This window comes from Grus americana, chromosome 1 (genome assembly GCF_028858705.1).
Source record: "Grus americana isolate bGruAme1 chromosome 1, bGruAme1.mat, whole genome shotgun sequence".
NCBI classification, from domain to species: Eukaryota; Metazoa; Chordata; class Aves; order Gruiformes; family Gruidae; genus Grus; species Grus americana.
The window spans coordinates 109,581,426-109,596,853 of NC_072852.1; the positions used below are offsets into that span (position 1 = coordinate 109,581,426).

General features: G+C 37.4%; 1 protein-coding gene across 6 annotated transcripts in view; it reads left to right on the plus strand.

Annotated features, from left to right (window-relative positions):
- USP25 (ubiquitin specific peptidase 25) overlaps positions 1-15,428 on the plus strand; it is a 97,097-nt gene that overhangs the window by 20,094 nt on the left and 61,575 nt on the right. For 5 of the 6 annotated variants that reach the window (XM_054830827.1, XM_054830819.1, XM_054830801.1 and 2 more), the window contains exons 2-4: positions 1,529-1,606; positions 2,764-2,908; positions 12,266-12,389. In XM_054830827.1, coding sequence (XP_054686802.1) covers positions 1,529-1,606; positions 2,764-2,908; positions 12,266-12,389 — 347 coding nt within the window. Of the gene's footprint in view, positions 1-1,528; positions 1,607-2,763; positions 2,909-12,265; positions 12,390-15,428 lie in introns of those variants that run through there. The other variant, XM_054830847.1, reaches the window with a different exon arrangement.

Consider the following 15,428-nt stretch of genomic DNA (forward strand, 5'->3'; position numbering starts at 1 on the left):
ACAAGTGAGTGGGGATGGAGTGGGAGTTTGTTTTCCTGCATCACTTCACTTTTCTTGTGCCAATAGCAGGGGTTTTAAAAAGAAAAGAAAAAGAAGGCAAATTGGATTGTTAGCAGTGTCCCTTAGGATCATAAATGAAGGGAAGATTGTGTATGTAATTCATAAACATCCTGAACTACACGCCTTCTATTTCAACTTATTAGGGCATGAAGTAGTGCCTGCCAGGTTAATTTCACACTGGGGAATTCAGCATTCATGCAGCTCTTAATTTCCTCCTCTATACAAAACTGTGATAAGGAGAGAATAAGGGTATTGGAATATTTGATTCCATATAATTCATTTTAAAGAAAAGTATTTTAGAAGTAGCCGCAAGACAATTATAGTTGTTTTTTTTAAATTGAATTTGGAGAGTAATATGAGAATGTTTATTTGCCACTGATAGGAAATATGCTTTTTGTCTAGCAAATAAAACCCTGTACTTCACAAAATCTTCTCCTTTATAGATGAAATTATTGTTTTGAGTTCAGGATGTGGTGGGCAAACAATAAAAACAAAAAACCACTTGCAAATACCACCAAACTCTTCTCCTTTTCCCATCTGCCAAAGGAAGACTGGAATTTGTTAGCGTAGAACAATGGTCAGTCCTCTGTATTTTCATGGTTTTAATGGTTAACTGGAGTTCAAAGATTGTTCCAGCCTAGTGCCTGCTTTTTGCTTCTGTGATGTGATATCTAAGTATGAGTGGAGGGAATCATGTATTGGCTCTAAACAGGAGTGGGACCAGATTTTTATTAAAAAAAAAGCCTCAAAATTCATATAAATTGAATATTTAAGAGATACAGAACCTCTTATTCTTTTCTAACTCTTAAGTGTTACTTGAAACTCAGTCACAGATGCTGACTGATGTTGTGATTTGGGCGAGCGTGATTCAACTGGTCTAGGAAGGCGGTTTAAGATGGATTCCTAAGGTTTTGCTTTAGTCTTGAAAAACTCTCTCTTGTGTGGATATTTTTATAGTATTTCTCTTAAAACACCTAAATGATCAGTAAAGAGCAATTTCTTAGTTTTGAGGTTGCAATGCCTGGGAATTGTGTATATTAAGGAAATGGTGGGATTGAGAGTAATTAGAGTTGAAGAAATTGGTTTTGATGGGAATTCAGTCAACTATTTCCCCTACTGCTTTTGAAGATGAAGCTATGAAGTTTTATTTGTTTAGGAAGGCAAAGTGTGGCTTTATATAGGCTCGTTAAACCCCTGTTGCATAAGCTCACCCATCATAATTTTTTTTTTAATTTTTTTTTTTTAAAAAACCCACGAAACCCAACCAAACAAAAACATTACATTTGGGAATTAAAAGTGCCCAATTTGCAGAAACTAAGACAAACTTGAATAACAAAGGCTCTACCCCTTTGTGGTCCATAAAGCTTATACGGAGGTACTTGTAATGTTTGTAGAGAAGCATACTCTTTTAAGTAACTGGTTTTGCTGTTACTTGGCTCTTATTTTGATGATCTGTTTTTGTTTTTAGCACCAGCAAACATTTTTAAATCAGCTGAGGGAGATCACTGGTATCAATGACATCCAGGTACTACAACAGGCACTGAAGGTAAGATGGATGTGTCTGACATGTAGAGGAATGTATACATCTTAGCTGCCTGTGAAAGCCATAAACCTCACCCTTTCTTACTCCTGTCTTCCCTTTCTTCTCTTCCATTCCCAGCTTGAGTACTTTTTAGATTTATTTCAGGGGAAAAAAGCTGTTGCTGATGGCTTGTTCTCTTTAGAAGGAATCTTGATCTGTTTTGGTACTAACATAAAAATTAATCTGATATTCAAAAATGAAAAGACAGGAATGGTATGACTTGCCTTTAACCTTTGGCCAAAGTGTTTTGAGATACCTTGGTGCTACTACAGCTGGTCAACTCCTGATGAGTTAAGTGGTGTTTTCTTGTGAGGGTGTAGTTAAGTTTTCTATCATGGACAGGTCTTGCTCAGCATGTAGAATGAAGAACTCTTCTTGAACTTGCCACCCTTTGCTAATTTGCTATGATTTCACTGGGTTTTCTTTTCAACCATTGTAAATTCTTTCACAGCACAGAAGAGTTCTTTGATGCAAGTAAAGAATGGCAGGTTCTGTTTCCCCAAAAACATATATATGTGTATATATATGTGTTCATATATGTGTTCTGTTACCCCAAAAACATATATACATATATATAAATATATATAAAATAAAAAAAGCCTTGTCTTCCTCAAGCGGAGCTTTTTAGCCATTTATACATGGTAAATGAGGATTTAGTGAATTTAAATCATATATTTATATATATGCAACAATCTGAAGCAACAGCTAATATATATATATATATCATATACATAAATCATGTACACAACTGCCCCTCAAAAGCCAGTATTTCTGGCTTTAAAAATGAAATCGTAGATTTTTTGGAAGAATTCAGCTGACTGCTGATGAAGTCTCTGAGCGTGTGCTGATTATATTTGTTGAGGGGTTGACCAATGCTACAAGACCTTTAATTTTTTTTTTCCGAAATAAGTGGAATTCTACCAAAGTAATTTTTCTAAGATTTTATCGTTATTTTGGTTAAAAGTAGTGAAGTATGTAGAATATGTCAAGTTTGGAAACTTTTCTAATCAATATTTCACCTGAAAAGACAATGCGTCGAGTTGCTTGTAATGTCCTTTGCTGTTAAGAAAAATTAAAAGAGGGTGAGGGGACTCTAACTTCTGTTTCGTTGGTGCTTAAAGGACAGCAATGGTAATCTGGAGTTGGCTGTGGCTTTCCTCACCGCTAAGAATGCCAAGGTTCCCCAGCTAGAGGAGGCAACTTACTATCAAACAGCCCTTCCTGGAAATGACAGATACATCAGCGTGGGCAGCCAGGCAGACACCAGTAGGTATTTTTTTCTTTTCCTAAGTTTAGTTTAAAGGCAAGGAAACTAGAAACTTGCCTGTGAGATGACTGTTAATCTGCTGATAATTCTTACTTAACAATTTTTAGATTATTACCTATTCTTTCTTTCCTTATGTCAGTGATGTTTTTGTTTGAGCTATCCTTAAGCATTACTACTACATGTATGTATGGTACTGATGAGAGGGTAAATAACTGGGGTTTCAATCTCCCCCCCCCCCCCCCATAGCATTTATTTTGGGGTCATGTGGGAAATAATTAAATGCAAAAGCTGGGTACTCTTCCACTGAAATAAAGTAAATTGGAGAAGAGTCTGTAAATGTCTGTCTTAAGCATATTAAGCTTTAGCATATTAAGAGTAGCTTCTCCCTGACAGGGATGACTTTCCCAAAGGGAGAAGTGAGAGGTTAGGTGTGAATTCTGTAGTAAAAGAGTAGGTATTTTATATAAGAAATTAAATATACTTAATTTTAAATAACTTTCTTTAGTTGATACAAGAGGTCCCACAGCCTGTATTTCTCTGAGCCTTGCAGATTCTAGTCCTTTGCATAAGTGCGTAGTTATTTTTATGGGAGGGAGAAAATGTGTTAAATGTAGTAAACATGTTAAATGTGTTCTGCAAACAAATAGCGGAAATAACAGAAAAAGTCAAAGGAAGTTTTGTAGTGGGATTGATTTCTGTAAAATCTGAGTTTCTTGATACTGTATTTGCATTCTAACATTCTAAACATAGCTGTAGAATATCTTAATTATATATTGATTCTTTGACCATAAATGTAGTATATCTATGTAGCTTTTATTAAATGTGTAGAATTATTTAGCTTCAACCACAGTAGGATTTCCCCCCCTCCCCCCGCTCCTTCATTTCACTAACATTGAGATGGCTATGGTGGCACTATTCTGAAGAAGTTTAGTTAGATCTTCTTGTACAACTGTCTTTTTGTCGCTGGCACCTTGACATAAACATTTTTTATTTTTTTTTTAAAAACTCTTTTTTTAAAATTAGAGATGAGTTTGTTCTCAACATCTCAGATCTGAAAACTGCATTTTAATCCTTGGTATTACTAGCAACCCTGTATAAAATGCCGAGTCCATTATAGGCAGTTGTATTATCTTCCCACTAAGTTGTGGAGGATGGTTTGGGTTTTTTGTGTGCATTTTTTTCTTTTTTTCTTGTTTTCCCTCCTTTGGAAAGAAAACACACACAAAACCCCACGTGTATTTAATTTGCAGTGTCAGAAAGTTGACACTGAGGAAATGGAGACTAATTTTGATGAACTTACCGCTGTTGTCATAGTCTCCAGGACTGAAGATCTACAATGGCGGTGGAATAGTAAGCTGAATTGTCTTGCAGTCTGTGTTTAATTAGATTGTTTAGCAATTCCCTTAATAGAAGTGTTTAGTTTTGCTGTTGCTTACTGTGCTATGTAACCTTATTGAAGATATGGGGTGACAAGGGATATGAGAGGGAAGAGTCAAGCCTGCAGAGTCTACATTACCCATGACTGATGGTCAAACTGAAAAAAGTAAGTTTTGAGTTGCACATTCCAAGCTGAATTTCAGGGTTCTCTTATCTTTTCTGGAGGGCTGAAGGCAGACCCAGATTCCTTACAGTTATATAGCACTACAAGTCAGGAATCAAGACGTGCCAACTGCTGTGGAAAAAGCAGACAGATGTTTTTTTTTTAATTTTTTTTCAACATCTTTAGTGTCTGGTCAGGTCCTCATTGGCAACAATGATGAGAGAGCCCTTTGCCAGCCTTTGCTGTTTTAGTTAGACTGAAAATATGTTGCGAGATAAAGGCATCTTGGCCAACCTTTCCTCACATTGGAGGACTCATGGGGCAAGAACTAAGCACCTACAACAGAACAGAAGTCTAAACTAGTCTGATCATAGAGCCCCCTCCCATAGAGATCCAGTGAAAGCTTCTTGCAGAAACCTACAGTTGTTCTGTTGTGATCTGCTTGCCTGTCATTATTTTGATTGTGAATTTAAAAAATGCAGTACAGTTAAAATGGACAAGTTTCAGGGCCCTACGTCAGTGAGTACTGTCATGTAAGGGAGTGTGGTGAAAGACAGCAGATGACTTGGGAGAAGAGAATCCAGAAGGGTGGGCATAGATGGAGAACATTCAGCAACGACAGCTCCAACCATCAGCACTCCCTTCTGCAAAGAACACTATTAGCACTTCTCAGTAACCATGCTGAGTTGCTGACAGTATCTTGCCTTTCAAATTTGACTCCCTTTTACTATCCCACGTAGGTATAATTACGGGAAGATAATTATAACTCACCCTTACTGTTCCTTACTGCTTAACTACCTCTGTGCATTTGGAACTTACAATGTTATGAGTCACCGAGCTTCACAGTCCCACCAAGTTAAGTTGTCCAAATGGGGGTTGAGGGGGAGTTACTGATAAATATCAGAACTCTCTTTTATGCCGCAGAAAACCTCCAGCCACTTACGAAGGCTTTTGAGTGTATGCCTTGCATAAAGGTATATCAGATGCATTCTGCAAGCTTGACTGGCTGTGTTTCTTTGAAATGGTTACTTAGTTAAGGGGTAAAATAAAAATGTAAACGCATACCTTAACAATCAGCCATTAGCCTGGATTGTGCGCTGGCTCTTCCAAAACTGACAGTGGTCATTGAGCTGTTTGAGAGTTGTTCTATATGGTAGGAAGTATAAGGAAACCTGATATCTCTTACTAGCAAATGCAACATTTCAGCAGCTGCAAAAATATTAATGAGCTTGCATAAAATTTACTCCATCTTTAAGAGCAAAGGCTGACTTGCACAATCAGTGTTATTCAAGATGCTTGCCTTTTTGCCTGTTCAAAATGGCATGTGCAAGCACCTGCAAGTGTAGCTTTTTTTGTGTCAAGAGTGATGCATGCTTTATCTGATCCCTTTGCAAAGGTGGTGTTACTCTCTTGGACTTTTTTTTTTCTTCCTGCAGTCTGTTAGTGAGCAGAAAGTGCTTAAGCATTAGGGTTGCAGTGTACAAAGGAGCACCTTTAAATCTAACATCACTGTAATGCTCTGCTTAGTAGCATAAATCCTAGGCACTGCACTTAAAGCAAAATGAAAGAAGAAATTTAGTAGTACTTTCCAATTTATTTTTTTTTTCATTTGAAGTAATTCAGTGTATTTTCATCTATGGCTGTGTAACAGAAGCATATATCCATTTCCCTCTTACTATTTGAGGAACTTGGAGAACCCAGGGTTAAAGGAAGCAGTAGAATGAAGAGAAGACACGTATTTTAGAAGTTGTATTGTCTTCAAATGAAATAGCTGTCAAGACAAATTCTCTCCCTCCCTTCTTTTGAAAACTCAAAATTCTTTTCACAAAAACTGAATTATTAGTCTTTGCAATTGCACATTCCACAGCCAAAACAAAAGATTTAAAGCCCTTTTGTAAGGACATAATACAATGTAACTATAAAATGCCACGCACACCAACGTGGGGGTTGTAGACTCCATTGTTTCTGGGGACCTGGCTTTTTATATCTTCCTGTTCTTGGAGTCTGAGCCTTTGCATAGGTTTCAAAAGTAATTCAGTCAACACTTTCCAATGCGGTGGACTTAACTGCACTTAAAACGTCCCAAAGTGATGTTTATATAACATTTATGTAAAACTCTTCCATTCTAGACACTCTGAAAAGTTTATAGAGTAATTTGTTTTGGTGCTTCACTGTCCGTCCTTACTTGTAGACTCCTAATGTCTTGCCTAAATCCCTCTTCAGGTTAAGTCCTTTATTTTTTGTGCTATCCCCTGTGGAGATTATAATATGCTTCATTCCTTTTATCTCAGATGAAGTGTTGCATGCTTGAAGATGGTGTATCATATGTCCCCTCAGACTTTTCTCTGATCTGAACTAAGCAGCCCAAATTCTTTCCAAGTCTTTGGATGCATTTCCTATGCCTATTGTCAATTTTTTGTCTTTTCTGGACCTTCTTTAATAGTTCAGCCTTTTTTGTGAACTGTAGCACTCAAAATAATAACCAAGAGTTCAGATGAGTTCTTAAGAAGGAGTGAATCTCTATAAATGTCCATGTAGTACTCTGACAATATACCTCACTGTAACACTTCATATTTTCTTCAGTGCCGTGATGATGTGAATTTCAGGTTGAACATGAATCAGCCATAACTCCTAGATCCTTCTTGGCACAAGTCCTACTTAGTCCTCATTCTGTAGCTGTGCATCTTACTGTTTCTGTGAGTAGAATTTGACACTAGTTTCCTCTGTCACCTTACCTAACTCAGATATTGCTATGTGTCTTTGTGACACTTCCTTCTATTTCAGGGATTATTTGTGTCATCTCCATCCAGGTTCCTGGGAGTATCTCCAGCTTGGCATGGCAGAGTCCCTGCTTCAGAATGTCAGGAGTCTTGTACCTTGAGGTCCTCCTTTACCTTACAGATTCACTTGTTCCTTTGTTCCATGACCACCTCTCTCCTTCCTATCCCAGACAGTGTGAGAATCGTCAGTTTAAGATGTTATCATCCTAGGACAGTGTAAATGCAGCTGAGATGAGGAAGTTCCTGTAAGATAGTGGTGGCTGACATCTGCTATAGCTCTTTCATCAAGAGAGCTATTTGGGTTGGCCAAGCAGCTGCTGGGATGCTGTGTATTCTTTCCCCACCTAGTTTTAACCAAAATTGTCATACACAGCCAATTAAATTCCTTTAAATCTTCACGTAGGAGCCCAAGACCATCGTGACATTCAACATCACAGAATAGATGGCAGAATATAGGATTTTGCTTAGCTGTGCTTGTAATAAACAAAACTGGTGTAGTCTCAACTTCATTTTTTTTCTTTTTATATTGCTGGCATGTTAGAATTGGAGTCTTGCTGCTGGATTTCCATACTTGGCACCTGTCCATTGAACCCATCAGGCCTGTCCCTTCATTTTCCTTTCCCTGTGCCAGTGGTTGCATCATTGTGGTTGTTTATTGCCTGTCCCTGGGTTCAGTTGCTACTTCAGATCTGTCCCGTGTGCTGAGTTTCCCAGCCTACTTAAGTTTGAAGTTCCTACACTCTGCCTCCTCCTGGTATAAGTAACAAGTCAATAATACAGTAATTATTTTAATGACCCAGGCAATTACCAAGTAAGAGCCATTTATTTAAATGATGATAGTAACTTTTTAAGTAAACAGATTGATAAGTTGCTTTAGAAAAGAAAGAAGATATATGGGGATAGGTAGATACAATGTGTGCATTTACTGTATACACACTAATATATTTGTCACAAATTTCAATATACAACTTAAAATTGCTTTGTGGAATTGCAAACGATGTCAAACTCTCTGGATCTTATGTACCAGAGGCACACATTGTTATATAATAATGTTATAAACAAAAAATACATTTCTTAGTAAAACAGTTGATTAATTCTGCATGTTAATTTTAGTTGAATAAACATCATGCAGGCACTAAGCCAGACTGTTTTGATGAGCAGTTTCTTCGTGCATAACTTTTTTCAGAAGCAAAATTTTTGGTTGGTTTAGTATTCATGGCTTAGTTAAGAATGTTTGCATTTTCTAAGGCTTTGTGATACACAATAAGAAGTACCTTTATGAGAATGAGCCAGTGAGAACTAAAATGTTCTATGGCCTAAGCGGGAGGAGTATGACAAAATCAGCATATGTGAATTACTCAGGTAACAATAAATTTAGAGAAGTGGCATTATTCTCAATACCTTTATGAAATGCATCCTTCAGCCTATCACAGGAGACTCGTGTGTCTGATAAATACTTTGGCTAAAAGTCAGCAGTTTGGTTTTTTTCCTAAACTCAGACCTTGAACAAAGAAATCAGTTGGTCACATAGGAAACTTCAGTAAATCAGTTTCATGAATGAATTCCACTACTAATTGCTATAAACTAAATGATCATAGGTTTTATTAACACTATAAAATTGAAGTGAAATAAGTATTGTAAAACTAGGGTAATGTTGAATTTATTAATGACTGTGAGAGAGGGCAAAGTGATCGTACTTATAGAATAACTGCTTGAAAATTGGACATCTTTTCACTTAAAAAAAGAAAAATCCCCATGTAAGAATTTACAAAACATAAAGATATTTTAAAACAAACAAACAAAGAAATCCCTACATAAATTTCATATAGTACATGTACATTTGTGCGATTTATAACCAACTGACAGGAATGTGAACTGTGCAGACAAGCTGATTTTTTTAATTTATTTTTTTTAAAGAGGTTTAGTCTAAAACTGTTCCCCTCCTGTGATGACTTCTATTGAGATCTCCTTTTTATAATCCTATGATTTAAGATTCAAGTCATACGTGAGCTGTTGCAGCTTAATGAGTTACTGTGTCAGCTGAGATGCTGAAAAGGACCTTGGACCTGCTCCAAGTACAGCAAACATGAGCTAAAATACATTAGCTTCAATCTCCAAAACATTTTTATTTTACGTTTGCTACAAACTAAAAGCTTGCATGGAGTAGGTTACCATGGATCAGCTGATATGTCAGAAAAATACATTTCGAAATAAGTTATGCTAGGTAAACCCTCTGTGACATAAAGCAATTGTACCACTCACGTGTGGTGATAGTATCTGGCAGCAGGTCTTCACTGTATTATCATTTTTTTTATGCAGATCAGGAACACTGTATATGTGAACGCAACATTTCTAAAGAGAATCCTGTACTGTCTGCTCCAAAACCCTTACATGCCAAAGGAAACTGTTGTGTTGATCTGCCTTCTGAAAGCAAGCAAAAGTCAAGGATTATCAGTTTTAATATTAAAGAGATGTAATCACTGGTAATATGAATGGTAATAAACTTCTGAACATATAGGGCGGTGATATAGATTAATAAAGATTAAAGAGCTAGGGCGGTGCATAAAAGTTGAATATTATAATGAATATGTGAGTTGGAGTTGACCTTGATAATTTTTTTTTGTGTGTGTAACAGTGGCAGTTTTTGTTAACCACATAATTTTTAGCTAGGTTTTGAGTTCTTTTTTTGGAAAATACTCCCCATATAGAGGAAGTTACTTCTTAATCTCACTTTATTATTTATTGTTGTGTAAGAATTTCATCACTCTTACCTGACTAGAGACTGGCTAAATGAATATTCCCCTCTATAAAGTGAGTGATCGGAGTAATCCCATACTTCTCCATCAGCACGGGTGGCGGCTGGATTGAGGTTTACTCCATCTTCAGTTGTGACCACTGTTACTACTTTCAGAAAAAATGCTCTTCTCCAGTGGAGATGAGGTGCTTGTTTGTGACTACCTGCAAATGGGTAGAACATACAACATAAGCACCACATTTTAGAGCGTAATAGGTAGTGTGTGTGGTCACGGGATCCTCTCATCGCTGTCGACCTTTCTAGCCATTCTCTTGCTCTCAGGCTGTAGAACAGAGCCATGCTTGCATGTGACCCAGGTTGAGGTATTAATTTACCCTGAATTACACTGATCTCAACATCGCAGCTCATATATCAAAACTCCTCTGGGTGAGACTTCTGCTGGTGATTCTTGTAATTGCTTTAGTACTTCTGAAGGAGAATTTCAGGCATCTGATTTGAAGTATCCTTCTGATATGCTGGAAGATCTGAACTGACTATGAAAGAAGTAAGAATAAAATCATGAAGTGTTGCTTTTAAGGTTGTAGCTGTTTTCCACACTTCCAGATCATGACAGATTGCCCAGTTTACTTTTCAGGTAAGAGTGCTTCTTTTAAAGACTCACTAAGTAAAATAGAAATTCAACCATCTTTATTTGGGGGAAGAAAGGGCTAAGTTGAAAACTAATTTTTGAAGATGTTGGTGTTAACAGGAAAGTGTCTTTTACAACTTCTCTTCGGTTTCAGCTCCATGTGAGGACAAGTCATCCCATTTTCTGTTCAAACACAGCTATGGCAATGATTTTTGTATCACAAGTTCAGTGTTTTATTTCAATCTAATAAGAAACATTACAGACAAGTAAGCCCAGGAAAAAAGGGGAAGCTGTCTCTACAGTGAGTCAGTCCATCCAGGAGAAAAGCCAGAAGCTAGATGGAGAAGCTTCTTGTGTATGAGTATTGAGCTGGGCTGTAGAAGGAGAAATGCAGACAAGCTGCTCATCTCTCTTTGTGAGCAATCATCAGTTTCAAACCTATATCTCTTTCCCAGAGTCTTTTAGCTTCTACTGTCCAAACCCCAGGCTGGAGTACCTTTTGTAGCTCTTTGGGTAAACTGTGGCCTTGGAGGAGGGAGACTGAAACCAATCAACACTCCATGGGCGTGTCTCTCTAATATTGCCCATAAAAGTCTCTTTTGCACTTTCCCCTCTCTTTCTGTCTGGCTGACATGCAAAATGAGACTTTTGGCCCTCGAAATCACGATAAGTAGCGACCTTGGCTTTTCTGAAGGTCTTGTGCAGTTGATGGACGTTCCTGTTGGCCCTGGCTGCCCTGAAAGCGTGGCTGTACCTGACAGGGGAGTGATTGGTTTTGCGGTGTGATGTGGGTAGTGAAATCCCTCCTTACTCAGGAGGGGAAGTGCTGTTGCTACCCTCAGGAAACAGGGAGTTTTACGGGGGACATTAGTATCTGCTCCTTTAGATAAAGGGAGCTGGAGAGGAAGGCAAAAGTAGGGTTGTTTTCATCTTCATTACCCAGTCAGTAGCCCATCCAGCATTCCTCACGTGTCCAAGTATGAATTTTGACTTCAGTATTTGCTTTCTTAATTCTCCTGTTGAGATGGGGTACTTCCAGTAGAGAGAAATTGGATTTAAATATGTTCAGAAGAGGAGTGCACAGACAGGATAGAAGAGAATTAGGTTAAGTAAGGAACTCTCCCACATACTATGAAACCATATGAAAGTATTTGGCTCACCAGTGCACAGAAATACTTGTAGAATTTGGGGCTGTATTGGGAAAAGTCCGCATGTGTTTCTTCACAAGGAGGGGAAAAACAACTGTGGTGGGTTAAGGTATCCTGTTTGAGAGAAGGTTGTCTTCATCATGTGTCCCCTAGAAGCAGCTGATTATGGTAGCTGAAGTAATACATTTAAGTGTATTGCTTTGAGAGCTTTCAGAAACCATGGATTCCTAAATTTGTCTCATAGCTTGGTGAAACTTAAGATCATTAGGAGGAAGGAAGACTGTTGCCTGTCATATCATAGCAAGGGCAAGCTGCTGAGATTTTTATCCGGTGTGGAGGCAGAAGGGAGCCATTAGCAGGGTTAGCGGTTGGAAGAGTGCAGGGCACAGGAGGGATGGACTGGAATGGCACTCAGCAATCCACGTGGGCTCTCTCTCCTCTACAGTAAGACTTGCTTTCATTCTGTTTCACTTTTAATTTTGAGAAAGATAGTTTTGCTTTTCAGATGTGATTGATCTCACTGGAGATGATAAAGATGATCTTCAGAGGGCAATTGCCTTGAGTTTGGAGGAATCAAACAGGGCATTCAGGGAGACTGGAATAACAGATGAGGAACAAGCCATTAGCAGGTAAACAAACAACTTATATAAAGCAGAAATTAAACTAAAGAGTTGGAGATTGGCCTGTATTGCTTTTTTTAATTTTTAATTTAACAAAGAATAACTTGTTTACTTTCACTTGTGCTACTGATATGCCTGGCTTCAGGATGTTGCTTTAATGTATTGTATGTTCTACATTGGAAAATAGTCTATTATGTGTGAGCTAGGATTTAATAGTATGTTTCATGTTGATGTATTTATTTAAATATGGAGGAAGTGGATGGAGATAGAGGATATACGGTCATATTTAAATAGGATCTAAAACTAAAAGTTTCTCTTGTCTATGAGGTAAAAAGCAATGAAAACAGAATATAATTAAGAAGCTAATACTCTTTGTCCTGGTTTTTTGCAGTGTTCACTTTACAATAACATTTTCTTACCTCTGTGCTAAGGCTGAGATTGAGGGAGTGGATAGTAATGCTATGACTGAGTATACTAAGAGCAGCTGCTGTATTTTAGCTGATAAAGTATGTTATTAACCTATTTAACAAATAGGATTTATAAGCTTTGAGTGAAATTAACTTCTTGGTGTAAAGTTTTATGAACTTAACTTTCTCAGCTTGGGCGTGATAAGAGTCTGTAAGGTAACTTTTGATCAGATTTTACAATAACTTTCTGTACAGTGTGTGTTCATATGTAAATATAGATACAACTATGAAATATTTGGGACTTGAACTAAGCCTGATTGTAGGGTTGTGTGGAAGGAATGTTGGGGGTTTTTTTATCTGTGGCTGGCCTTGTTCTAGGGGAAAAGGGCAATGATTTGATCCTTGTGTTAAAAGGTTAAGTACTGCCTCCTTGTAAAAGACTAGTTTTATAAAAAGTTGATTTAGATGAGGTGGACTCACCACAATAATTCTTTTCCTCAGTTCACTGTATTTGACAAACTAAATGGATTATCAGAAAAGTACAACTCTGAGAATATGGAGAGTGTTACTTTATCCACAGTAATTTTATTTTTCCTTCTGAAAAATAAATGTACTAATTGTGAGAATAAACATACTCCTCCCTCCCCTCATTTGTGGTAAAAGGCATCTTGTTATATGAGCTTAAGATACATATTTTAAGAGAGAAAGGAGGGATGAGAGGGATTTATATTCTCAATAATAATTAGAAGAAGATTTTAAGGGGTTGGTTTTTTCTAAGACCTTGGTATGTGTACAAGATTATGGTGGAAATTTTGTCCAGTTCTGATTCGAAGTTCAGCTCTTGTATGTTCCTTTTTGAAGGATAGAATTGTCATAATTAGAGTTGTGATTTAGGCAGACACTCAGAAAGATGGACCTATTTCTGGATTTGGAAATCTTTTTTCTCTTTTTTTTCTTCCCTAAGCTTTGACTGCTTCTGCTGTGCTCAGTTCTTTGGAGCCTTGAAGCTTTAGGTTTTTTCCTGTAGACTTTTTTTTTTTCATTTCTCAGACTAAAAAGCCCTTTTTGGTCTTATCTGTTTAGCCCATAACTAAGTATTATAAATACATTCTACTTAAATTATGGTGTATTTTTTTCTGGTTGCAGAAAATAATGAAGTATGCCATTTTTTTTTGCTGTGTACGTACAAGGGCATGTAGGCAATCTGTTCAGTTATATGCAGAGAAAAATGGGCTTCTGATGAATCAGAGATGTATATTTGATGGCAAAATTAACACACAATAGCGTGTGCCAAATTAAGAGCTTGTTGCTATGAAGGGGGATATGGCCGGCACACCGTACCACTTCTTCTGTATTTGCTGTAGTATTCTTTGGAGTATCTGTTGCATGAATTCATCTCCTGAAGCCATACAAAAATATTGACTAAAAGATCCAGAGTGTATCATGGCACAAGGAAGGGAAATGGGACTTTTTGCTTGTGAATGGAGGCAGAGAATAGTGAGAATCTTGAGGGTTTTGGCAGCATTGGGGTATAGAACTCAGTTACATACCAAGATAGACCCTGAGTTGATGACAAATTATGTCAGAGTTGTACGAGTAGAGGAAGTTCAGAATTCTCCAATTCTTGATATGAACTGTTCAATCAGTTTCCTTAAGGACAGGACTAAAGACTTTTGTTTCCTTTTTTTTTTTTTTTTTTTTTAAATTAAATAGCTTTGTAGTTAACACCCCACAGAAGAATGTTGGCCTTCCGATAGAAAGCACACTGTCTGTGCAGGACTTCTGAAAACAAAAAGTAGAACACTGGTTCTAAGCAAGCCAAGCTGCAGCTGTTTACTTGTGTTTTTCTAAGTTAAGTAAGAAGCAGAAATCAAATAGGAAGTCAATATTAAGCAAATTAAACTATGGAAATATTTCATTTTTAATAATGTAGGATGTGTGCATATTTAAGTAGTCTTTGGTGTGGAGGATATATTTTTTTTTTTCCAAAGGTATTCATAATGGTTTGGAACCTAATTTGCACTGATTTTGTTAAGGTTTCCAGGGGAACATTAATGGAATTTCTTGACTTGTGTAATTAATGTTGTAATGCACGTAGAATCTGTCTTCCTGAATGTAATTGCTTTGCGCTACTTAATGAGGACAGATCTGATTGCTATGTAGGTGTTGAGAGGAGTGCAGCTGCAATGTCCAAGTGTCCAAGCTGAACATCTTGTACATGGCACACTTGATGGTTTTTTACTATTCTCTCTTTAAATTTCCCAGGGAAATATGCATGTTCAGTGTATTTCCTAATAAGAAAAAGCTTCTTCTGTTCATGTTACTTTTCATGGGTTGAAGGAGAATGAGGCTGGCTGGATAGGGCTTCACTGGGGAAGTCAGTAAGCTTTGACTGAAAGGAGAGATTAGCCAGCCAGTGTTGTGCCTAGCGTAGTAGCCGTATTAAAATGAAAGCCCATACTATAAGTGCATAATGATGTGCACAACCCCTAGACTTTTTTCTTTTTCTTCTCTTTTTATTTTTTTTAAAACAGTCATTGAAACTGCTGGGGACTCTGCACTGTGACTAAGCATTGTGTGTATAGATCAACGGTGAAACTGGGGAGGGACGTAGCGTTAGGGATGTTCCTGGATGTCCAGC